Source organism: Ranitomeya variabilis, chromosome 2, assembly GCF_051348905.1.
Source record: "Ranitomeya variabilis isolate aRanVar5 chromosome 2, aRanVar5.hap1, whole genome shotgun sequence".
Taxonomy (NCBI): domain Eukaryota; kingdom Metazoa; phylum Chordata; class Amphibia; order Anura; family Dendrobatidae; genus Ranitomeya; species Ranitomeya variabilis.
The window spans coordinates 166623030-166650228 of NC_135233.1; the positions used below are offsets into that span (position 1 = coordinate 166623030).

At 42.6% G+C, this 27199-nt stretch overlaps 1 protein-coding gene and 1 long non-coding RNA gene across 2 annotated transcripts in view; both read right to left on the reverse strand.

Annotated features, from left to right (window-relative positions):
- LOC143809198 (uncharacterized) overlaps nucleotides 1-5001 on the reverse strand; it is an 88389-nt gene extending 83388 nt beyond the window's left edge. Inside the window, exons 1-2 of the mRNA XM_077292332.1 lie at nucleotides 535-5001; nucleotides 56-244 (exon numbers count right to left, since the gene is read on the reverse strand). Coding sequence (XP_077148447.1) covers nucleotides 56-244; nucleotides 535-5001 — 4656 coding nt within the window. The remainder of the gene's footprint in view (nucleotides 1-55; nucleotides 245-534) is intronic.
- Nucleotides 5002-5037: 36 nt separating this feature from the next.
- The window catches only part of LOC143809199 (uncharacterized), an 87986-nt gene continuing 65824 nt past the window's right edge, over nucleotides 5038-27199 (reverse strand). The window contains exons 3-4 of the long non-coding RNA XR_013222142.1: nucleotides 23306-23489; nucleotides 5038-5073 (exon numbers count right to left, since the gene is read on the reverse strand). This is a non-coding gene — a long non-coding RNA (uncharacterized LOC143809199). The remainder of the gene's footprint in view (nucleotides 5074-23305; nucleotides 23490-27199) is intronic.

Genomic DNA, 27199 nt, shown 5'->3' on the forward strand with positions numbered 1-27199 from the left:
AAAACTGCTCATTGCAAAACAGTCCATCAAAATCCACTCTCAAAAAGCATTTTACCTTTATTGGTCCTTTTCTGTCTAAATATTGTATCATGTAAGACATTTGGGTTGCCATTTCTTTTGTGATTTTTACAACTGTGTTTGTCTCATCCTCCCATGTCTCCACTTCTTCAGCCAGAAGACATTTAGCAAATTTATGAGAATGCCACTGGACATTTCTCACATCTTCAAGTGATGTGCAGTTTACCTACAAGTATATAAAATTATTTGTTAAATACAAATATGATTAAGTAAAACTGTAAAAAAAATGGTGGCTTGATTTGCATATGTTTCTGGAGTTAAACTGTTTAATAGGTAAACTAATCAATATCCACCAGGACACCAACTATTTTTTGTTGTCATGCTGTAGTCAAAAAGGACCAAAAGAGTTGAAGGAAAGGAAAGACATCGCTACTATCTACAAATATCACAAAGCTGAATTAAAGTCAAATGCCAAACCTTTAATATCAACCTTACAGCCCACATGAATTTTCTTACCTTTGCATGTTCTGTAATTATGTTGGTGCTGCTGAGCTTGTTCTTCAACACAGCTCCTGGCTTCTTGTAGTCCATCATCAATATGTTCACACCTTGCTTTGATTTTGGACATGTTTGTTCATTCATCAGTTTAGTTTGCTGTGATGTTTCGTTACATTTGTTCTCCTCTGATTTATTACATATGGCAAGCTTATTCTGAATTTCCAGTTTTGGATAATCTTTATCTGTCTTCTGCTCTCTGTTATTCAGGGTAAACTTATTTTCATTGAAGGTTTCTTTCTGTGGCATAGTGGGCGTAATATAATCTTTGGTATTAGTTAACACCTGTTTAATAAGTCCTGTCTGCCCTTCTTTTTTATATGATTTTATCTTATCATTGGTTGATTCTTCTGGATAATTTATTTGCTGACAACGCATTGAAAATGTTGCATCCTTTTTAGGGATTGTTTTTGCTTCTAGGTTTTCTTCTTTTGTCTGATCTATCGGACTTGGTGCTATTTCTTTCAACTGATCTCTTGTTTTGTGATAGGTTATTTTATTCTGTATTTCATCATTAAAAGTGACTTTTTTCTTTGGTTTACGATTGGATCCTTCAGACTGTACAACTCCACTATCTATAATCATTTTCTGATCCATCTTTTTTTGACTGGATATTTCTTGTATTTTTTCTGTATTTGCATTCTCGTTCCTTAGTTCCTGACTGAGTGTTTCTTTGTGTATTTCTGTACATACTTTGTGTGTTTTATGTTGTGTTTCTTTTTTACTTACTTTTTTCCTTATAACTGTAAGTAGTGTATGTGTGTTTAGACTTTTTATTTGCTGGTTTGGTGTTTCTTTTTCAGCTCCAAATGCATCTAATGCAAATGTTGATAATTCCTTATTGACCAAACTATTTTTTTCTACTCCAGTGCCAACAGGAAGATTTGTTCTTGTCAAATCTTCTCCATTATTAATTTCTTTATTAAACTCAAGAGGAGAGTCATCTGATTCTGTCTTTACCAATTCTGATCCAAGATCCTTAAAATGTTTTTCAGTGAAGTTTTCATTGTGTTCATTATTATTTGTTATTCCTTGTCTTGAATGAGTTACCTTCATTGATCTTCTGACAGTACATATTTTTCTATTGCTTAATTTCGTCTGTAGTGTTCCATCAGCTTCAATTTGTTTTTTGTTGATCAAACTACTTTCTGAGCTAACTTTGTCACTACCTTTGTTATTATTTGGTTCTTCACTGCAAACTGTTATTGGTTTGTAACAAGTCACACTGCCATCTCTATTATTTGTATCTTTTGGAGTGGAGGATTTTTGTTCATAATCTGTGGTTGCTCTTTTTTCCATTACATTAATATTAATTCTTTGCTTCGACCCATTTGAAGCATCCTTTTTAAAGACAGCAGAATCTGTGGTTGTTGTCCCTGTTGTTTCCGTAGATCTTAGACACTGTGTGATAAACTTTAGGACTGACACCTCCAATTCTGCATCAGAACATAAATGTGAAATTAATTGGTTAGCTTCAGCTGACCACTTCAAAAACATAGCTTCAAGCAATAAAAGATTCCACTCCTGTTGATTCTCCATAAATTGTCTTGATCTTGCTGCAATGTCACAAGTAAAGGAATGCAAATGCTCTGCTGAAATCAGTAAGTCTTTGCTTTTAATACAAGAAGAGTTTTCAAGTGTTTCTTTCACCAAAGCAACTTTGTCAGCCAGTAATGTAACATTATTTTCAAATGACCTCATAGCAAGTAATTTATTACTAGAGTTAAATGAGCAAATGTCAAAAAATATACTCTTTATTAAAGTTTGATAATCCCTATGCAACTTTCTTAAGTGGTCCATAAGTAATTTTATTTTTAATATGAGTTCCATTTGCAGTATCACATAATCTACATTAGTAGACATTTTGGGAGAAGGAGTGTTGAGGTCTTCTCTCAACTTCAACATTGCCTCAGTCAGAGATGCCATCTCTTCTTTGAGTAACAAAATTTTTTGCTGCTCTTTTTCCTCACTAAAATTATGAATTGAGAGAACAGTAGTTTCTTGTAACAACGTTGAGGTTTCACACAGAAGAACTAGAACGTTACTCTCAGAGAGAATAAATTGTGACCAATCAGTTGGTTTAGTGATTGCTAATTTATTAGCACAAATAAACTTATCTAGTGATCTGGATAATTGTTGAGCAGATATTGCCCAGAAAATGCAAACATATTCAAGTTTATGATTCTTCGACTGCTTTTCTCCACAAAGAGCTTCAGTAAGCAACCGATTAGCTGCAGCCTGGCACTTGGAGAACTGGACATGAAATTCTACCACATATTCTTGCTTTTCAGACAAATCTATACATTTTGGGTCATCATCATTGTTGTCCAGTAAATGCTCTCTTACTGATTGTACTATTCTTGAAAAACACTGCATCCATCTATTAAACTGTGCAACATTGACGTTTGCGCATTCAGTATTTTTAAAATTGCAAAACAAATTATAAGAATAAATATGCCAAAAATTTACCAAGGATATAAGATAAGTTTTCATCTCTTCAATATGATGTGACAATACAGTAGCTGTTCTTATAAGACATTCCATTTCTAATGCTGAATATATATTTTCTTTCTTTCCAAACTGGACAAGACTTACTAGTAGTGCTTCAGTGTCTTTATACTTATGTTCATCTCTTCCAATACTATCTCGGTAGAGAGATGCCTCATTTGCCACCTCCATATAACTGCTGAGCATTTCATGCAGAAGAGAACTGCAAGTATGGATTTCCTTACTGTTCTGTGTCCTCATCGCATTTAGAAGATCACCTACCAGAGGTTCAAAATCGGTAACTTGAATTTTGTTTTCATCACTTTCACTGATTCCTATAATTTTTCCAATGCTTGCTGAAGGAACAGGTTTGCTCAAGTATGCTTCAAAGGATAAACAGCTTTTATACTGATCCCTAAAGTTTTTCTCATTATCCTCTTTGAACTCCTCAAATTCATTTATATCAATTTTCAGAACTTTATGTCTGACTGGACCACCTTCATTTCTTAATGGACTAAGTAGATCTGGATGTTTGCCTCCTGTAACCCCCTCCTGAACATCATGCAGAGATTGAAATAAATGATTCACTTTTTCCAAGAAATGACTATGAGTTGTTAAACATGACATCTTCTCAACGCATTTTACCATAGCTGCTCTGGTTTCAAGTATGGAAGTTTCTAACTGTCTTACTAAAACTCGCAAGCCATTCCTGAATACGGGGCTCTTGCACTGGTCAAGATGTCTAGTAACAACTTGAACTACACGTTCTGCCAAATCACATAAGTCTGCAGCATGATGCTGAAAAATTTCTGGTTCTTGACTTCTCAGGAGTTTTTCACAACGGTATTTGTTGTCCTCAATCTCTCTAATGGACAAGTCCAAGAACTGGTGTACAGTTAAAATACCATCAAGGCTCATTATTAAACTTTCTGTAGCCCGAATCCACTTATAATAAATGGATTGTACCTTCTCAAACATTTTGCTTTCATATGATTTATTGGCATCAAAAACAAGTGCAACTACTTCGTCCCTCACTCGACATAAGCAATCAACAGAACTCTGTATCTGGTCAATTATTTGTTCTTGAGAGCATTGGGCTAAGACAAGGCTAGATATCTTCAACAATTGATCTGTATGGTTTTGAAAGGCTTGGAGATGTGGATCAAAAGAGTTTGAAACAAAAATATATTCTGTGTAGAGACTTGCTTTCTTATTAACTTTGAGAGCAGCTTTTAACAATTTTTTCAATGGATCCTTGACACTAAAAGCATCTAAAATCTGATAAAATAGAGAAGAAATTATGTTTTCGTTGATATAATTAAGATAGACTCTCATAGATGCACATTGTTCGGTTAGGTTGAAACCCATCATTCCATATGAATTTTCTGGCAACTCCTTCAAGTGGTCACAAAGTTTTTTTCTTTGCACCAGAAGACTTTGGCAATGATTTACCAGTTGTAGTCTGATATTTGGCCTTGAACAATCAGCCACATACATGCAGTAGAAAATGATTGTTCCTACAAGAAAGTCAAAGTCACCGTTTTGAAGCTCATTTGGCTTGGGATCTGTTAATATGCAAAGTAAATGGTATAGTTCTTGAGCAAATGAGCCTTGCTTCTTTATATCATGCTTGTCTGAGTCAGTTGTCAGCAACTGTTTGAGATCCTGTACTGCTTGTGTAGTTTGATTAAAAATGTACAACTTAGAATCAATTATTTGATCATTATATGGATACTTAATACAGCTTTGTGTTGCTGTATATAGCATGGGGACACATTTACGTAGGATTTCCAGTTTTTGTGACAAATGTTTCTGATGCAGAAAATCCTTTAGATCAAGGATTCTATTTTCAGTAAGGCTGTTCAACAAAAGAAGAGCTTCGGAAAACTCCCAGAAATTAGTCTGAAGATGAGAAATATTGTCCGCTTTTTGTAAATACATCAAACACTCAAGGAGCCAATCTGCAGCTTGATGAATCTTTCTCACTCCGGCATCATCTTCTAGTTGTAGTATCTATTGTAAAATCACAGAATCAGGCAAATTTGCGGCTGTTAGTGACTGCTAGGATAAACAATGGAAAATAGCCAATAATTCTTTATGTTTAGCAATGAGAGAGCATGCTAAGATATTGTCTTATTAGAGCATGCTTGGGTGTTATCCAAGTATCTTGACCATGCTCGATTAATATGTTCGAGTCACCACTGCTGAATGTTTCGCGACTGTTTGACAGCTGCAACACATGTGGGGATTGCCTGTTTATTAGGCAATTTTAGCATGTGTTACAGCTGTCTAACAGTCCCAAAACATTCGCAGCTGTGACTCGAACATATTATTCGGGCACACCCAAGATACTCAAATAACACCCGAGAGTGCTGGTATAAGATTATACCTGAGTACGCTCGCACATCGCTATTCATGTTGTTACTTATAAAAAGCAAAATATGGCTACTAAAAGATGAATAACAAAAAAATGACTTAAAAGGCTACAAGGCAAGTAGAAAATACGCTTTCTTCACATGTTGGTGGCTCAACATTAAGAATGTCGTCATAGACGGAATAAATATTTGATGTATACAAGTTATGATCATTTGGAGGAATAAAAGTCATGATCATAAATAATGATAAATTTGTGATGCTGAGGGAATGGGGCAACTAGAAATGAGCAGATCTTTTGAAATTTGAATTTGCCGACTTCGCCAAATTTCCCCCCAAAATTTACATCATTTGAATTTCACTACTGGAAAGCTTGTAATTGTTCAGAAAATAAGGGAAAGAGAAACAGAGAAACAGACAGAGGGAGAGAGAGAGAGAGATATTGAGAAGGAATGAGAGGGAGAGCGAAAAAGATTTGAGTGGATGTAGATGCATCTCAAAAGAAAAATGAAGCCACCTATGTACATTCATGGTAAGAATCTATAAACAAACTCTGTTTAGTTTGATCTGCTGCCATACTGCCTACCCATTTATTTGCTGCCATACTGCCTACCCCTCTTTTTCTCAGAAGAGGTAATTTGCATATTATATTTCCCAGAGGAGCGTTGCACGGCGAATAAGCCTCCTTACCTTGACAAGCCAGAGATGGTATGTCACTCTCCATAAGGAGAAACGATACCCCTTAGAGCCCAGTCCAGAGCCTCTCACCTAGCCAAATCAGTTCTCATGCTTCGCACTGACGAGGGCCAACAGCCCGAAACACCGTGTCTGCGAATTGAGATACTGATTTGGCTTTTATCCTAATTCATATTGCACGACTCATTAAAGGGTTGATTGTGACTTGTAGGATCGCCACTTCCAACAGGTGGCGCTATAGAGTTTAAGTCCTCTTTTTCTCAGAAGAGGCAATTTGCATATTATAATTCCCAGAGGAGCATTGCACGGCGAATAAGCCTCTTTACCTTGACAAGCCAGAGATGGTATGTCACTCTCCATAAGGAGAAACGATACCCCTTGGAGCCCAATCCAGAGCCTCTCACCTAGCCAAATCAGTTCTCATGCTTCGCACTGACGAGGGCCAACAGCCCGAAACACCGTGTCTGCGAATTGAGATACTGATTTGGCTTTTATCCTAAGTCATATTGCACGACTCGTTAAAGGGTTGATTGTGACTTGTTGGATCGCTACTTCCAACAGGTGGCGCTATAGAGTTTAAGTCCTCTTTTTCTCAGAAGAGGCAATTTGCATACCCATGTATCTTCCACTCATTGCTATCATGTATTTGGTAGACCTCTAGCCACAACACTATTTGAAAAGGTTTTTTTTTCATTTTTTTACTTTAGTTGTATTGGAACAATAGGAAAAAATTATAAAATGGTACTTCATGCTACTGTACGCTCAAAGCTCAGAGTACAGAAGTCTCCTGTCTGCATTTTGATTGACACTCAAACTGTGCCCTGTGTGTTGCCCTGCCAGGGCCGTGGGGTACTCGGTACCAGGTCCGGCTGTTCACAGGGGGATGTCACAGTGGCTGCGACCTGGTCCGTGGCCCTGGGCGCCCATGTAAAAAGAAAGGTCTTTAAAGGGATAAAGTTTATGTTCATGACTCCACCTGTGGTATTCGGTCAGGGTGACCGATGTTGCTTTAAGGGGTCCGCTGGGGTGATGTTATGGCAGCTAGATGGTATATCTTCCCACAGGTGAAGTATATCCCCAGGGTTCCCTGTGTGTAGATGGTGGTATGGTGAGAGGTGCAGAAAAGAACGAGGACACAGGATTGCAGTCTCTTTACCTTGTTTACTGTTGGTTTCAGCAGCCACAGTCCAGGGCACCAGATCACAAGGCAGGCAGAGTCCGGCCGGTTCAGAGGCAAGTCCAGAGTCCCCTTATCCAGGTGGAGAGTAGAAGCCTTCCTTTGCGCTGTAGAGGTGTAGTCCCTTACTGCTAAGCTTCACATAAGGTCCTCACAGATGTTATCTCTCTCTCTGTTCCCCGGTTAGGATAGGACAAAACCTGTATGACTGGTGACTTGAGCCTGTTTATAGGATCTCTTATTATAGGATCTCTTAGATGACCCGTCTCTGTGGGGTGTCACAGTGCCTCCTGGGTGTGGGTGCGGACAGGTAACGTGCAATTGTCTGTCCTGCTGGTCTCTGATGTAAGGCGTAAAGGTCCTCACAACCTCGGTGTTCTGGCTACCAGTGTTTCTGCGCCTCAGAAGGAGGCAGCCTGTTTGGGGCTGGTCCCGTTCTGGTATCCTCTCCTGTGCTTCCTCTCCTGCAAGCTCGCTGCAATCAATTCTGCCTTCAAAATGTCTCTTTCTGGGAGCTGCAGCTCTGGGGGCATGCACAGCTTCGGTGACCCTCTGTCCTCCTCAGTCGGCTGTCTGGAACTAACTCGCTCTCCCTACAGACTACCAGTTATCTATATATGGGGAGTCACCTAGTAAATAGGATCAAAAGCTCCCCCTGTTGGCCTGGAGTATGAATGTGTTGCATGTATGTGGTACCTGGTTACAGTTATCCTTTCTTGCCTCTGAACGTAGCATCACTCTCCCTGGGAGGAAAGAAATGCCACTGTGATGACCAGGACCCTGGGGCGCTACATCTGTTTGCAGGTGAGCATTGCACAGCCAGATGATCTGAGAGTAGAGAACCCTGAACGATAATATCATAGGGGTCATGGCCTGTGAATTTTGTACAGATAGACAGGGAAAGAGCAGAAATGATGGAAGCATGAAGCAGCTCATCATAAGATGCTACGACTTGCAATAAAATACTACCTGCTACTAGCTGTCCTCCTCCTCCACTGCCTCCCAACATAACACTGTCCAAATCCATGATCCACAGCACTGCTCTCTGCTGCCTTCCCTTTCCTCAATTCCAATGTCCACAACAAAGATGCACAAACTGTAGCAGAGGTTATATGGGAAGGCTATTTATGAGGAGGGTGGCCAGGAGTGGCTCTGATGGGTCAATGATTGGAGGCTACAAATGAGGAGTAGGATGGCTGGGAACAGCCCAAAGAAGGGCATATATTAGAAAGAGTACGTTGATTAGGATGACTAGTGTGATAGAAATATATATATATACTAGCTGTACTACCCGGCTTCGCCCGGGTTAATGACTGCTGTTAGCAAAATAGAATGTGTTAACAAAAATTTATTCTGCACACAAAAACCACAAAACAAATAGATAGAAATGTAATTATTAAAAGGCAAAAACTAAGCAAATAGAAGCATTTCACAACATATATTAGCTTTGTTATACTGAGAATGTCTTTGTTGCCTATATTAACCAATCAGAGCTCAGGTTAATTAACTGTAGCAAAATAGAAGCTGAGCTGTGATTGGTTGCTATTGGCAGCCTGATAAATCCCCAGCCAACAGGAAGCCCTCCCCCCTGGCAGTATATATTAGCTCACACATACACATAATAGACAGGTCATGTGACTGACAGCTGCCGTATTTCCTATATGGTACATTTGTTGCTCTTGTAGTTTGCTTATTAATCAGATTTTTATTTTTGAAGGACAATACCAGACTTGTGTGTGTTTTAGGGCGAGTTTTATGTGTCAAGTTGTGTGTGTTGAGTTGCGTGTGGCGACATGCATGTAGCGACTTTTGTGAGATGAGTTTTGTGTGGCGACATGCGTGTAGCAACATTTTGTGTGTTGAGTTGCATGTGACAGGTTAGTGTAGCAAGTTGTGTGCAGCAAGATTTGTGCATGGCGAGTTTTGCGCGTGGCGAGTTTTATGTGTGGTGCATTTTGAGTATGTGCAAGTTTTGTGTGAGGCAACTTTTGCATGTGGTGCAACTTTTGTACATGTGGCAATTTTTCTGTGTGTGCAAGTTTTGCATGAGGTGAGTTTTCCATGAGGTGAGTTTTGCACGTGTGGCGAGTTTTGCGTGAGCCTAGTTTTGCATATGGCGAGTTTTGAATGTAGCGAGTTTTGAGTGGTGACTTTTGTGTTTCGACTTTTATGTGGCGAGGTTGGTGTGTGTGTGTGGTGAAATGTGTGCTGAGGGTGGTATATGTGTTCAAGCACGTGGTAGTGTGTGGCGCATTTTGTGTTTGTGTTCATATCCCCGTGTGTGGTGAGTATCCCATGTCGGGGCCCCACCTTAGCAACTGTACGGTATATACTCTTTGTCGCCATCGCTCTCATTCTTTAAGTCCTCATTGTTCACATCTGGCAGCTGTCAATTTTCCTCCAACACTTTTCCCTTCACTTTTTCCCCATTATGTAGATAGGAGCAAAATTGTTTGGTGAATTGGAACGCGCGGGGTTAAAATTTCACCTCACAACATAGCCTATGACGCTCTCGGGGTCCAGACGTGTGACTGTGCAAAATTTTGTGGCTGTAGCTGCGACGGTACAGATGCCAATCCCGGACATACACACATACATACATACACACATTCAGCTTTATATATTAGATATACCTGTATGTAATCTCCTGTATATAGTATATACCTGTGTGTCATCTCACCTATATATAGTATATATCTGTGTGTCATCTCCTGTATATAGTATATACCTGTATGTCATCTCCTCCTATACATAGCATATACCTGTGTCATCTCCTCCTGTATATACTATATACCTGTAGGTAATCTGCTCCTGTATATAGTATATACCTGTGTGTCATCTCCTCCTGTATATAGTATATACCTGTATGTCATCTCCTCCTGTATGTAGTATGTACCTGTATGTCATCTCCTCCTCTATATAGTATATACCTGTGTGTCATCTCTCCTGTATATAGTATATATCTGTGTGTCATCTCCTCCTGTATATAGTATATACCTGTGTGTCATCTCCCCTGTAAATAGTATATACCTGTGTGTCATCTCCTGTATATAGTATATAGCTGTATGTCATCTCCTCCTGTATTAGCCCTCGTTCACACGTTATTTGGTCAGTATTTTTACCTCAGTATTTGTAAGCTAAAATGGCAGCCTGATAAATCCCCAGCCAACAGTAAGCCCACCCCCTGGCAGTATATATTAGCTCACACATACACATAATAGACTGGTCATGTGACTGACAGCTGCCGGATTCCTATATGGTACATTTGTTGCTCTTGTAGTTTGTCTGCTTATTAATCAGATTTTTATTTTTGAAGGATACCAGACTTGTGTGTGTTTTAGGGCGAGTTTCGTGTGTCAAGTTGTGTGTGTTGAGTTGCGTGTGGCGACATGCATGTAGGGACTTTTGTGAGATGAGTTTTGTGTGGCGACATGCGTGTAGCAACTTTTTGTGTGTCGAGTTGCATGTGACAGGTTAGTGTAGCAAGTTGTGTGCAGCAAGTTTTGCGCATGGCGAGTTTTGCGCGTGGCGAGTTTTATGTGTGGTGCCTTTTGAGTATGTGCAAGTTTTGTGTGAGGCAACTTTTGCATGTGTTGCAACTTTTGTGCATGTGGCAATTTTTCTGCGTGTGGCAATTTTTCTGCGTGTGCAAGTTTTGCGTGTGGCGAGTTTTGCACGTGTGGCGAGTTTTGCATGTGGAGAGTTTTGCGCGTGGCGAGTTTTGAGCGGCGACTTTTGTGTTTCTACTTTTATGTGGCGAGGTTGGTGTATGTGTGGTGAAATGTGCACTGAGGGTGGTATATGTGTTCGAGCACGTGGTAGTGTGTGGCGCATTTTGTGTGTGTGTTCATATCCCCGTGGTGGTGTGATTATCCCATGTTGGGGCCCCACCTTAGCAACTGTACAGTATATACTCTTTGGTGCCATCGCTGTCATTCTTTAAGTCCCCCTTGTTCACATCTGGCAGCTGTTAATTTGCCTCCAACACTTTTCCTTTCATTTTTTCCCCATTATGTAGATAGGGGCAAAATTGTTTGGTGAATTGGAAAGCGCGGGGTTAAAATTTCACCTCACAATATAGCTTTGACGCTCTCAGGGTCCAGACGTGTGACTGTGCAAAATTTTGTGCCTGTAGCTGCGACGCCTCCAACACTTTTCCTTTCACTTTTTCCCCATTATGTAGATAGGGGCAAAATTGTTTGGTGAATTGGAAAGCGCGGGGTTAAAATTTCACCTCACAACATAGCCTATGACGCTCTCGGGGTCCAGACGTGTGACTGTGCAAAATTTTGTGGCTGTAGCTGCTACGGTTCAGATGCCAATCCCGGACATACATACATACATACATACACACACACACACATTCAGCTTTATATATTAGATATATCATATAGATCTCACTTGCATGTATACTCCTTTAATCATATATACTCACATAAAAGCAAATATATATCTATATACTCAGCTAGTTTATAATCAATTGCTCAACTTGACCACATGAGCTAGGCCAGATGGTTCCTTGGTATTTTCCAGACACCCTATAATAGGAACTTAGGCCAGATGTTCTGAACTAATGTCTAAGAATATCACTAACTCTTGCTGAAATAGCAGGACAAGGGTGACAGATGCTTCCAAGAGTGCTAAATCAGCTTGTTAGGTAGACTCTAGTCAGAATGTGCCATGTACTCAGTTAAATATATTATGTACTCAGTCAGCCAATGAAATAATAGCTAAATTATATGTTAATTTACTAACCACCCCACTTTTATATGCATCTATAAAACTGTATCAAAGAAGAAACCAGTTCTGGATGGAATGTTATACTGTCACATTCGTGTCAGAGTCATTCTTTCTTGAGCGCTCAACATATCTGATCGGATAATTGGGAACGGCCGCAGCACATACGGGGATAGATTCATCCCAAACCAAATTTCCATAACATCTGGTGCCCAATGTGGGGCAGTGGACGAAACGCACAGGGAACCTTGCTGACTAGAAGGACGAGGGTGCCGGCCGCGGCCTTGGCTCACGGGACGGAGACTGCAGCTCCATCAGAGTAAGGTAAGAAAATTTTGTCATCTTACCTGTATGTCCCCTGTGCCCAGTCTGGGTCTATACCTTTAGCCGGTCAGTTGTGGTCACCACCGCATTCCCAGGTAGTGTAAAAAGTCCAAGCCCGTATCCAAACCCTGGGATATAAGTCAAAGTGTCTGCTGTGTGCCGTTTATGTGTTCTATGTTTGTGCAAGATCCAGGAGACAGTTGGAACGGTGACTGTTTTGCTTGTGGTTGCTGGGTAACAGACAGCAGGAGGTCAAATCGCTCGATAAGTTATTGCAGGATTCCCGTGCATAGGAGGGACAGGTAGTCCCGGGGCAGGTGGTCCCAGGCTCCAGGCTCGGGTAGTGATAACTTAGAGGGCTACTGCAGATTCCCGTAGTGCCGGCGAGCCAGTTAGGACAACCAGACCGGGGTGGTAGATTTTCCGCTTGTGTTTCTCACTCAGGCGGCCCGGGCACAGGTGTACCCAGTGCAATTGGCAGTAGTCTGTTCCCAGAGCAACCTGCACGTGTTACAGAATAATAAACAGGGCATATCGGTTCTCCCGGACATCTGTGTCTGTTCTGTTCGTGTTTAAGTGCATACAATTGTATAGAGAAGTTTTTTTCTTTTTTCCCTTCTCCACCCTGCTAGCAAAGATATATGCATTGTAAATCACACTGTCACGTCTGTTTTTGCAAAGTTTCCTGTTTCTGCATTCTGAGTAGTGCTACAGTGTAGCAATTTTTGAACAAGTGAAACTAAATGGTATCTATCAGTTTTGCTGTGACATACTTGTTTTCATATACGTGATTTTAGCGACTTTAGATACAGCAGCATAAGAAAAGAAGAAGTGTGTGTGTCTGACTGCATGTAAGCCCAGACAAAGTATAAGGGAAGCCGTTTTAACTTTTTATTCTTTGAAGTTTTTCCTTCCATTTCTTTACTTTTTAAAGTTTTTTTGTATCAAACTTAAGTTTTGATTGTGTACCAAGTTTTTGATGGTTTTCTTTTCTTTTGGTTTCAACTTCTTGCACCAACTTTTTGAAGTTTTTCTTTTCTTTTTGTTTTTTGTGTTTTTATATACTCATCTTTTTGAGGTTTTTGTTGTTGTGTTTATTTTTATTTTTGCAATGGGAAATAAAGTGGCCAAGCAACAGGAGGGTCTTTTGCTTCCTGATGAGAAAACGGCCCCCCAGATAGTGGCAGAACACGAATGTGTTAAATATGTGAAGAATTACAGGCAGCTCATGAAAGTATGTGAAATCCATCAGGGAGGCAGGCTTCGAGCTGCAGAGTGGCATAATGTTTTGAAAAGGAAGAAAGGACAGCTAGTTGATGCTAATTTGCTGCCCGCTGCCACAGCATGGTATAAGGTGGCTACAGACTTACATCGATTGGGAAGCACTGAACGATATGTGAAGGAGTCAGGAAATGATTTTTATGTGTACAATGTGTGAAAAGGTGTTAAACCATCAGCACCTCCCCCATATGGGGATGAAAAATATTGGCTATGTGCAGTCTGCTCTCAACAGAATCCACTGTACAGGGAGACTTGCTCAGCATGTGGTGCACCCCACCCAACCTTGGTACAGGGAGATGGCACTGTTACTCTGATCATGCCGTCTCAGGCTTCATCGAAGAAGAAAGGATTCTCTTCTTGTCTTCCTCCTCCATCTTTCTCCTCCCCTCCTTCTTCTACATTGCTCTCTCCTCCTCCTCTTTCTTCTACAAACTCCTCTTTCTCCTTACTCCACACCCCCTCCTCCTATACACCTGTCATCAACCCCTCCCTCTTCTTCTTCTTCTTCATCTCCTCCTCCTCCTACACCACACTCACCTGCTTCTTCACACTCTTCATGCCCTCCTCCTTCTCCTTCACCACACCCTTTGCTTCCTTCTCTCTCCCAAAAACACTCCCCATTCTCCAAACCTCCCGACTTTTCCTCAGTCAGTTCCTTTCTCTCACTCGTCACCTCCGCCTTCTGCGCACCTTACACCTCTACCTCCTTCTTTTCCTCTGCCCCATATATATCCTCCTGTTTCACACTCTCCTTCTCCTGCTTTGTTGCCTGTTGGGCAAATGCCAAATCCAAGCAGTGTGGTGTCTCTGTATCCGGTGCTCAGAGCACAAGGCACATTCTATGTTCCAAATGCAGCCCAGCCTCTGCGAGTCATGGTATTGGGGGAGGAAGGTGGGGATCCCCTTGTAGAAAGTACCACACAAGCCGCAGCAGGCTTCCCCCAGGCACTTCCAGCAGTAGGCAGCTCAGGTCCGTAGACAGGGGGGGCCACTGGCACCACCATCTGATGATAATCAGTATCCCCGGTCAGAGCAGTGAACGTTCACACCACAATGGAACTATAAGCCCCCACAGCTTCAGCAGGGTGGGGAGACATCCTCTCACAAAAAGGCAATTTCTAAGACCACTCATCAGCCACTGCATGATCCCAGTACATGCTATGACAACTATTCCTCTGATGAGGATGAAGAGGGGACTTCATACATGCTGCCCAGTACTAGAAAGAAAAACCCACAGGCACCCAGAAGACAGGGACAGATAGCAGCACCACCATTACACTATGTGCACTTCACCGCGAGTCAGGTGACCAGCATTCTCAACAATCTTCCAGACCCAGAGGTGCACCCCATGCCATTCTACAGAAGAATTCAGCAGAACTAGCGCACATATGCAGCCACCTGGAATGATCTGTGGGCTGTGATGGAGATAAAGGTAGGTGATGCCTTCTGGCCAATCATGAAGGAACACTTCAAGCTTTCAGCAGACTTAGATGTACATGCCTGGGAGTTAGGGCTGAAGCTGATTGAAAAACTCAGAGAGTGGGCCAAAGGCAGGCTGGCCGGACAGGCCCTCAGCTTACATGACATGAGTCAGGAGAAGACAGAGTCCATGGAGAAGTTTCATGGCAGAGTAATGCAGGTTTTCCAGGACCTGGGCTTCACCATTCATGACCAGATACACAGGCAGATGTTAGCACAGGCCTTTGACCATGGACTCAGAGAGCCAATCAGGAAGCCACTGATAGTGGCTAGGCCTGAATACAGGTCAATAGCAAAGGACACCCAGCTCACAGTGGCCAAAGGGATTGCGTCCCAGCCAGGAGTGTGGAAGACGGCCCCCCTTATGGCAGCCATAGAATCTGAAGAGCCACCGCAATACAGAGACAGAAGAAATGTCAGGTGTTTCAACTGCAGCAAATTGGGTCATTACCAGAGCCAGTGCAGAGCTCCACCACAACCCAAGACCCTGCCCAGAGGAGCAGACCAAGGAGCAGACAAAGTAAACAATGAAGCACCCCGCCCATAGGACAGGGGCAAGCCAGGTCCGCAAGGCACCACGCTCCTGACATGCAAAATCCCATCTGCAGGACCAATCCCACAAATTACCCTGAAAGTGGATGGCGTTGTCAGGTCTTTTCTTGTGGACACTGGTGCAGCCAGAAGTGTGATGAGACAAGTGGAACTCCATGACCCTACCTGCCTATCAGAATCCTCTGTGTCTTGCGTAGGCATTGATGGTCAAGTCAGACATTCTCAGCTTACAAAGCCTCTGGGCATGTGTACTCAGCCAGGACACTCTATCCTGTCCCAGTTTGTGGTGTCAAGAACCTGCCCACTCAACCTACTGGGGGAAGACCTACTGCAAAGACTAAAGGCAACCATAGTGTTCCAGGAAGATGGGACCGTGACCCTTTCTTCACCTCTGACCCAGGAAGAGTCAGTCATGCTGGCGGCCCTACAGGAACCTCAAACAACCGATGGTGGCCTACCCAAGGAGATACTGGATGTAGTACCAGAAAGTCTATGGTCTAAGGGACCCCAAGACGTGGGAAAACTTAAAGTTGCCCCAGTGCGGGTATCACTCAAGCCAGGCACTCCATATCCTCGTAAGGCCCAGTATCCCTTGTCCATTGCCCAGAGTCAAGCCGTCTCAGACCAATTGAAGGTGTTCCTGGAAATAGGGGTCGTTATCCCCTGCACGTCTCCTTGCAATACGCCACTCATCCCTGTCAAGAAAAAGACTGTAAAAGGAGAGGCTGCCAAGTTCAGAATGGTACATGACCTAAGAGCTGTGAATGACGCTACAGTATTTGAAATCCCAATTGTGCCGAATCCGCACACCCTGCTCTCAAATGTGCCTTCCACAGCAACAGTGTTCATGGTGATCGACCTGGCTAATGCTTTCTTCAATGTTCCCTCCATCCGGATGACCAGTTCCTGTTTACCTTCACACATCAAGGGACACAGTACGCATGGGTGGTGATGCCCCAGGGGGCCCAGAATAGCCCCTCACAATTCACCAAAGCAATGTCCACAGTCCTCGCCAACTGGATCACAGAACATGCAGAAGTGACCCTGCTACAATCCGTGGATGATCTGCTCCTTTGTGCAGTTGACTTTGACACGTGTAAAGCACATTCCGTGTCTCTCCTACTCTACCTGGCAGAGCAGCGCTGCAAGGTCTCCAAGAACAAAGTCCAGTGGTGTCTGAAGCGAGTTACGTCCCTTGGGCACTGTATTGCTCATCAGACGAAATACCTGATAGATGACCGGAAGACCACAGTGGAGAAGATGGCTCCTCCAACAACTCCAAAGGCGCTACAGGCCTTCCTTGGTCTAGTTTCGTATTGCAGAGCCTGGATCCCTGATGCCTCAGTCCTAATGCAGCCTAAGTATGACTATGTTAATGCAACCCCGTTCCTGCTGACAGATGGGGCCTTCAGTTCATTCAAGAAGTTAAAAGACTCTGTAGTCTCAGCGCCAGCATTAGGCTTACCTGACTACAAGAAGCCATTCCGTCTCAACCTGATGGAGAAAGAAGGCCACTCTACTGGAGTCCTGACACAGATTCATGGGGGAAGACAGGCCTCTAGGCTACTTTTCAGTTCGCCTGGATCCAGTTGCAAGGGGAGCCCCCTGCTGCATGAGAGCAGTATTTGCAGCACACGCCCTCCTAGACAAGACTGCTGACATCATTCTCGGACATCCACTGGAAATCCTGGCTCCACATGACATCTCAGCAATTCTCAACCAAGCCCAGCCAAAACATCTCTCCACCACAAGATATCTTTGCCTGCAGTGCTCCCTACTACTGCCTGACAATGTCACCATCTCCAGATGCACAGTCCTTAATTCCACCACTCTACTCCCACTCCCAAGGGGGGAAATTGATATGGACCCTTCAGATCAAAATCTGCATGATACCTTCCACAAGGATCTGGATTTGCTCCAGACGGATGACCATGATTGCTTCAGCATCATGCAACAGGAAACAGCAGGACTACCCAATGTGGCAGAAGAGCCACTGGCCAACCCAGAGTTGATCCTTTACGTAGATGGCTCCAGATTTGCAGATGATGAAGGAAGATTCCACACGGGATGTGCAGTGGCCAGCAATCAAGAAATCCTGTGGTCCAGAAGTCTGCCGCCTAGCCTGTCAGCCCAGGAAGCGGAACTGATAGCACTGACGAAGGCCTGCCAGATTGCAGAAGGCAAAACTGTGAACATATACACCGATTCAAGGTATTCGCATGGCATAGCACACGACTTTGGACCCATCTGGGCTGCGAGGGACTTCATCACAGCAAGCGGAACAACCGTGAAGCATCATGGAGCCATTAAGGATCTGCTGAGCACACTTCAACTTCCAAAAATGGTGGCAGTACTGAAAGTCAAAGCACATGGAAAACTGAACACAGTAGAGGCAAGGGGCAACAACATGACGGATATGGCAGCCAAAGAAGCCGCCAAAGGAAGACAGTATGGAGAAGTGGGAGAGGTCGTAGAGCTAGACGGCTACTACGTGGCAACTGAGGACAAGACACCAGACAAGATGACGTCTTGGGATCTGTTTAAGAAGTTGCAGGAGCAAGCTCCAAAGGAGGAGGAGAGTTGGATGCAGAAGGGTGCAACACATCAAGAAGGAAGGGTATACACAATGGACTACAAACCCTGTTTACCCCGAAGCATATACCCTATGGTGGTCCAGTGGGCACATGGGCCCACGCACAGATCAAAGACACAGATGAATGACCTGATTGGTGCTTACTGGTTCGCTCCAGGGATCTCCACCCTAACAGCCAAGTTCACTAGCAGCTGTTTGACCTGCGGCAAATGCAACCCCGGAAGAATGGAGAAAGTTCCCACACATCATCTTGCCAGACCACTGTACCCCTTCCAGAGGATCCAGATAGACCACATCCAATGCCGCCAAGTGGAGGATTCGAATATGCCCTTGTGGTCGTGGACGTGTTTTCAGGATGGCCAGAAGCTTTCCCAGTGAGGAATCAGTCAGCAAAGACTACTGCAAAGAAGCTACTCTCAGAGATTGTGTGCAGATACGGGGTCCCAGAAGATATAGAGAGTAATCAGGGACCCACATTCACAGCAAACCTCACAAGCTAGATCTGGTCAGCAGTAGGGTCAGACTTAGGCCTACACACCCCCTACCACCCTCAGAGTAGCGGGAAAGTAGAAAGACTGAATGGGACACTTAAGAACAGGATGTTGAAAGTTGCCCATGAGACACGCAAACCATGGCATTAGACACTCCCAATCACACTGTATAGTGTAAGGCACACTCCCCGGGGCCCAGAAAAGCTGTCACCACATGAGATTCTGTTTGGGTCCAGCCCCAGGTTAGGGGTATTCTTCCCTCAGCAGCTGGCAATGCAATATGATACTTTGTCTGCTTACGTAATTCAACTGACCAAAAAACTAGCTGATATCCATTCTCGAGTTTTCTCTTCATTACCAGATCCATGATTGGTACCCGGTACGCACTCCTTGAAACCAGGAGACTGGGTGTTGGTGAAGAAGTCTGTGAGGAGGACGCTCGACCCCAGATTTGACAGTCCCTTCCAAGTGCTGCTGACGACACCAACCTCTGTGAACCTAGAGGGAAGACCCACTTGGATCCACGCATCGCACTGCAAGAAGTCTCCCGTACCAGAAGATACGCCTAAGCCAGAATGATCCTGTATATCCTCTATGTGATATATGTTCTCGGGATAGGAGCCCCACGTGCCCCACATCTGGGAGGGGAGATCACCAAGGATGGGGGCTACACCATTTTCTGGTTCGATACATCAGCCCACATAATTGCATATGTGTTTGATTACTGCGATGTAGTACACTGCCCATCAACACTGCTGGAAAGCTTGGGGCATGGGACTCAGTATATTTGTGTTGCAGATAACTATTGGGGAGACAAATGTGAATACTGGGGAGCGGCAGCATGGAACACTGGTGACAGTTGGGGATACAAACCCCCATCAGCCCTAAACAGGAAAGATAAAGATGGCAAATCACTAATTGACCGTATGAGCCTTACAAAGCAGGCTTTCAGGAAGGGGTGCAGCACCAGGGGAGAATGCAACCGACTCATACTTAGCATTGAAAACCCCTCCCCATGTGATGCCGGTACCTATATAATGAGCAGCACATCCTCAAGTGGTGAGAGTACTCTTCCCGTACAGTACTCGGGAAAATTCAAGCTGGAAAATGTAGCTGACAAGCCCAATGTGACACAGGAGATCCCTAGTAACGTAATGGTACTGACAGACCCAACTTATGAGGAGACTTTAGCAGTAGAGACTGGGCTTTCTGAAACCAATAACTGGCTAGAATGGGTAAGATACACAGCTCAGCAGCATAATGGGAGTGGCTGTTATGCATGTGCCGGAGCCAGACCCCATCTGGGCACAGTGCCACTTGACATCCCAGAATCCCAGCAGGCTTGTTTCCTCAGTATATACACTAACTCATCTCATTCTGCATCTTGTGAAGACTGGAAGTCTAAGTACCCACTCATGACAAAAGATACACCCTCATGGACTGGAATAACAATATACCCTGGTAATTACACCTGTTACACACACACAGGGACTGGCAGGGATGTAAAAAACTTCACCAAGGAGTTCTGCTCAGAGTACAGTACCACCACTGACAACCTAATTAATCACCAAAAGGCAGTTTCGATCCACATGTTTATATAAACACCATAGGTGTGCATAGGGGGGTGCCTGATGAATATAAGGCCAGAGACCAGGTCAAGGCAAGATTTGAGTCATTCTTGCCAATAATAACTGTGAACAAAAATGTTGATTGGATAAATTACGTCTATTACAACCAGCAGAGATTTGCTAACTACACCCGAGATGCTCTGAAAGGTCTGGCAGACCAGTTGGGCCCCACTTCCATCATGGCATTCCAGAAAGGAGGTATTTGTAAGATGATCAAAGACACCTGTTGCACCTACATCCCAGACAATACTGGCCCCAATGGTAAAGTCACAGTGGCGATACAGAAGCTCACTGAGCTATCAGAGGAATTGAAACAGAATTCAGGAGTAAAAGATCCTTGGGACCACTACTTTGGGTGGATGAGCGGCTAGCACAGGTTGAGGCAGCCATACTTGTAATTTTTGTTCTTGTGATAATTTCTGGTTGCTGCATAATCCCCTGTAACCACAGGATGATGAAAAAGACAGTCAAGGAAATGACAAACCTGATGCCACATCTCCTCCTGGACGAACCTATCCGAATTCAGATTCACACACCTGATGACTCCTCCAATCCTGATGATGAATATGTGGAACTGATTGAACAAGTTCGCCAATATGAGACTATGTGTGCTTCTATCCCCTTTAGGGACAGATCTCCTGACTGCCCACTTGCGAAAAGTCTGTACGGAATAGGGCGTGTGCGATAGGCATGCGTCAGTTCACCAGCAGCACAAAAGAGTTGCAGTGCTTTGGGACAGGAGTCTAGGATTAGGGCAAGTGATATCTAAGGGGGGATTGTGATAGAAATATATATATATCATATAGATCTCACTTGCATGTATACTCCTTTAATCATATATACTCACATAAAAGCAAATATATATCTATATACTCAGCTAGTTTACAATCAATTGCTCAACTTGACCACATGAGCTAGGCCAGATGGTTCCTTGGTACTTTCCAGACACCCTAAAACAGGAACTTAGGCCTAATGTCCTGAACTAATGTCTAAGAATATCACTAACTCTTGCTGAAATAGCAGGACAAGGGTGACAGATGCTTCCAAGAGTGCTAAATCAGCTTGTTAGGTAGACTCTAGTCAGAATATGCCATGTACTCAGTTAAATATATTATGTACTCAGTCAGCCAATGAAGTAATAGCTAAATTGTATGTTAATTTACTAACCACCCCCCTTTTATACGCATCTATAAAACTAGTAGTATAAAGGAGAATTGAGAGTCAAAACTGGCCAATGTAAATTTACAATCAGTTGAATTTTATTTCCAAAAATCAAATACATAAAGATACCATCAAATAATAAATATGTAACAGCTAGCAACTATATCCTAAGTACATCATAAAAGCTTTCCAGGAATACCCGAACACAAGTAAAAGCAAAAGCAATAAATACTACTCCCCAATCATGTGCATATCGGTAAATGCTGTTCCAAGCCTGGGACCTGCTATCAGTGGCAGGCGGTGATTAGACCAAGTAGTCTGCTTTAAAGTACGTTATCTAAAGGAACTCCCCGCACATCATGAAACCGTCATTATAAGTGCAAAAGACAGACACAATTAAATGAATTTACCCATATGTGTGCAGGCGTCCTGTATGGATCCTGGATCGCAAAACCAGGGGTTGGGGTTTTGCGATCCAGGATCCATACAGGACGCCTGCACACATATGGGTAAATTCATTTAATTGTGTCTGTCTTTTGCACTTATAATGACGGTTTCATGATGTGCGGGGAGTTCCTTTAGATAACGTACTTTAAAGCAGACTACTTGGTCTAATCACCGCCTGCCACTGATAGCAGGTCCCAGGCTTGGAACAGCATTTACCGATATGCACATGATTGGGGAGTAGTATTTATTGCTTTTGCTTTTACTTGTGTTCGGGTATTCCTGGAAAGCTTTTATGATGTACTTAGGATATAGTTGCTAGCTGTTACATATTTATTATTTGATGGTATCTTTATGTATTTGATTTTTGGAAATAAAATTCAACTGATTGTAAATTTACATTGGCCAGTTTTGACTCTCAATTCTCCTTTATACTACTATTTGTATGAAGAGTCGCCATTTATGTGCTACCTATAACTGACGTCTTATTTTTTGCATCTATAAAACTGTATCAAAGAATAAACCAGTTCTGATCTGAATGGAACTTTATACTGTCACTTTCGTGTCAGAGTCATTCTTTCTTGAGCGCTCAACATATCTGATCTGATAATTGGGAACGGCCGCAGCACACACGGGGATAGATTCATCCCAAAACAAATTTCCATAACACTAGGAACAGGCTCATGAAGATAATCTGTGAGTACTGTTGGTAGGCACTGAAAGTGAGAATTAAGGGATGTCTGCCGTACAAAGATTCATGGTAAATGTAGTCAGGGTGTTCCAAGGGATGGATGTTGTCGGGCAGTGAATGGATGCACAAATTGTAAAATAAAGGAAAAAAGTGGGGTTATATATATATCACTATATGGATAATAAAATGTTGTACCTTTTATTGACAAAGTTCATTAATCATATAGATATGAAATGCAAGCATGCCTAGTAATAACAATATGGCTAATGGTTTGAGCCACATTCAAAATGACATTCCAATTGTAATAAAAATGTTAAAAATATATAAATGAACAACACTAAGTTTTCAAAATAGCTACTTAACAGAGGTTTCCATTAGTAAAATGTTTAACTCCCATTGGATAGGAATCATAAACTAAGCTTTGCTCAGGAGCAATAGTTGAGAGCCAATGTTGAAATAGGGTAGGCAAGTATGGCTGGCTTTATTATTTTTACCTACAGTAAGCCAAAGAAGTTAAAAATATATTAATGGAAAACCTTCAAAATTGTATGCAAATATTTTATATGTTTTTCAGTTAATCCATAGAACTGTAAACTTATATAAACAATATTTTCCTACCTTAAGAGTTGCCATCAATATGTTTTGAGCTGCAGTAATCAATTCCTCCTGGTGCTTTCGAACTGCGGGTTGAATGGTTAGTTTCTGTACTGACAACAGGATGCTTTTCCCAATTATTAAAAGGGACTTTGCTGCTTTTTCCATTTTTGTACACAAAGTTCCATCATCACACTCTGCTCCCAGCCTAAGAAGACAAACATCAAGTGTTCCTGACCATGCTTATAAAACAAACGGCTATTTATTTATAAAGTTACTGAAATAGAAAATGCTAATATGACATTGTGACACTGTCAAAACTGGTTGGATATTACACCAAAGCACTACTAGTGTCCTTACAGAATGTCGAAATTTGTATATGTACACCGCTAATCCTCTAAATTCAATCTATGATGCTAAAACACAGAACAACATGGAAAACATGAGAGTCATACAAATCATGTAAGCCAATTAATTTGAATAAGAACTTTATTAGATTTCGTATATAAAAAAGTCATGTGTACACATCACAAGTGAGACATAACAAAAATAAAAATAAATAGAAATGTGATGGTCACAAAAAAAAGATGATTACAACATAATAAACAAATCTATAAACTGAAAGCAATTTATGTAATAGTAGAAAGTGTCACAAACACAATACACAGCTCTGGTGAAATGATGGCAAAAGAAAAGTATGAAACATGCGAACATGTAGGCTCCAATAAACATGTATGAGTGCCAAAAATTAGCCACAGGAAATGTATCAATAGCTATCAAAACATAGTCACCAACCAGAGTGAGACATAGTAAAAACTGGGTCTCCAACTCTACCCTAACGAGCATCTAGTGGTCAGCTTCCACAAGTTTGTTTTCGTAAATCTCCCTTTTAACAAAGGGGAAAATGCAGTTCCCATTTTTTGGATACATTTACAAAAAGATACCACCACTGATTATCACTGCATTGGTGAAATGCAGACCTGCCAGAAAGAAGATCCAGGATTTGATAAATCTGCAGGGCAAAAATGCTGCATTTTTACTGCAGATTTATCGCAGATTTACTGCGGATTTACCACGGTTTTTCTGCGGATTTCACTGCGGTTTTACAACTGCGGTTTTCTATAGGAGAAGCTGTAAAACCGCTGCGGAATCCGCAGAAAGAAGTGACATGCTGCAGAATGTAAACCGCTGCGTTTCCGCACGTTTTTTTCCGCAGCATGTGCACAGCGTTTTTTGTTTCCCATAGGATTACATTGTAATGTAAACTCATGGGATGGGAAACTGCTGCGGACCCGCAGCTGCGGAAACGCTGCGGATCTGCAGCGTTTTCCGCATCTTGTGCACATACCCTGAGTGTTTTTCAGTTCAGGAGATAGACGAGCACAGCTCTTGCATGAGCATTCACACAGCCCAGAGTTTCTGACCAATCAATGGGATCTCAGGACTTGAACACTCACCTCTCTGATTGTAATTATAGGCGCAATTAACTATGAAAATACATTAGAACGTTTTAGTTACTCTTTAACACAATTTACTGAATGTTAAGGGAGGACACACTTCCTCAAAGACAATGTTTCATCAGTTTTAAGCTGCTGAGCTGAGTAAAATTTGTTTTTATTTTTTTATTTCTTCTCTGTTTTAGAGATATTAGCCTATAATATTTAGATTATAATTTATGATAAACCCAACTGGGATTCACGCATGCGCAGTTGCCCATTAGTGTTGTCTTTCCCTTCTTCCGGCCGCTCTAATTACTGACGCCATAAATAGGCGCAGCACCAGCCTCTTAGCACACCACGCACGTTGCCGGCAGTATCCGGGTTGCCCTGCATCATATATTTCCTATATCTCCGATTCTTCAGGTATGTTTAGTGCTCTCTCTGTACCTATCTCACCATTTTTCCTTTGTTCTATGCACTTATGGCTATATATTCTATCTTTACAGCACCATTTCCTATATCGACATACAGGTAAACCATGGACTTTGTTTTTTCTTATGTTATCCACTGGACTGACTCTGACTCCCTAGGACTATTATCCATTTTCCTGGAGTATTATATGGACCTATAACTATATAGATTTGCAATTTGCAATTTTTATGTTATGTTTTTTCTTTTCCTTCGCTTATTTTCTCTTCAGCAATAGGAGTGATAAGAGATTTACCTCTATTACCTCGAGGAGAATATCCCCCCTGATGATGATTACTACTATTAGTAGCATTTTGCATTGTTTATTTATAGCAACACAAGTATGTTGGTATTTACTTCTGATTTGTTATCTCGACCATGTTACGAATATCTGTAATGTGATATTTATTTTCATTCTGTGTTTTGTGACTTGTTTATAGATAAATTGCCATGTAAAAGGCCGTTTTAGGCCGAAACATTGGCACTCTGTATGTCTGGTCGAAGATCTTGGTTTTTCTTGAAGAATTAATTAATTAAATAAAGATATATTCTGCATATTCATCTTTTGCCCTCAGATTGATCAATTTATATAAACCTAACTGGGTGTTACCCCAGATTCTTCTCTGTGGGCATGTACTTTTATCCCATGAATTACATTGACCAGTTGGTATGCCCAATGGGGCCGTGGGGTACTCGATAACTGGTCTGATACGGCAGTTCCTAAAGGGGAAGGTCACGGCAGTAGTGACTCGGTCTGTGGCCTTGAGCGTCCATTAGTAAAGTGTTGTTTTTGTGTTAAATGGAAAATGGGAATAAAGTTTATGGGGACACCACACCATCAGGCTCTTTCGTCCCCTCTCCCTCAGAGTAGCGGTCATATATCGGCCCCCAGGCTCACCCACCCACTTCCTGGACCACTTCTCAGCCTGGTTGCCGCACTTTATGTCCTCAGAACTCCCAACCCTTATCCTGGGAGACTTTAACATCCCCATCAACAGCCCCACTTCCACATCTGCGTCCCATCTTCTATCACTAACCACTTCTCTCGGCCTCTCACAGCTCCCAGCCTCTGAGACACACAAGGACGGTAACACCCTTGACTTGGTCTTTATCCGGCTCTGTTCAATCTCCTACCTAAATAACTCACCCCTTCCCCTCTCTGACCGCAACATTCTCTCCTTCATGCTCACAAATCCTCGCCCACCCCAGCACACTCCTACCTACCATTCAGTCAGAAATCTACATGCCATTAACCATCATACACTTTCAGACTCCATACACTCAACACTGTTCTCAATCTCCTCTTTTTCCTGTCCTGATCTGGCTGTACACCACTACAATGACACTCTCAGAAGCACCCTGGACCCAGTAGTGCCCCCACCCTCAGAACCTCCAAACACAGAGTGAAACAGCCCTGGCTCACATCGCAAACTCGATTTCTCCAGCAATGCTCTAGGAGTGCTGAACGCTTATGGAGGAAAACTCGCACACCAGAAGACTTCATCCACTTCAAATTTATGTTAAAAACCTATAACTCTGCCCTTCACCTAGCCAAACAGACCTACTTCATCACCCTGATCTCCTCACTATCCAACAACTCTAAGAAACTTTTTGACACCTTTCACTCCCTCCTCAGCCCAAAAGCACAAGCCTCTATCACAGACATTTGTGCTGATTGACTTGGCCTCCCACTTTATAGAGAAAATAGACAATATCTGTTAGGAAATCCCCTCCCAGCCACCAAGTGCAGTGACTCCCATCCCACCCTGCATTTCCCCTGGCTCACTCTCCACATTCGATCCGATCACAGAAGAAGTCTCCAAGCTCCTCTCTTCTTCTCGTCCCACTACATGCACTACTGACCCCATTCTCTCTCATCTCCTTCTGTCTTTCTCCAGTCGTCACAACTCACCTAACTACAATCTTTAATCTCTCTCCCCTCAGGCATTTTCCTATCCTTCTTCAAACACTCTATCATTACCCCATTACTAAAGAAACGCACCCTCGACCC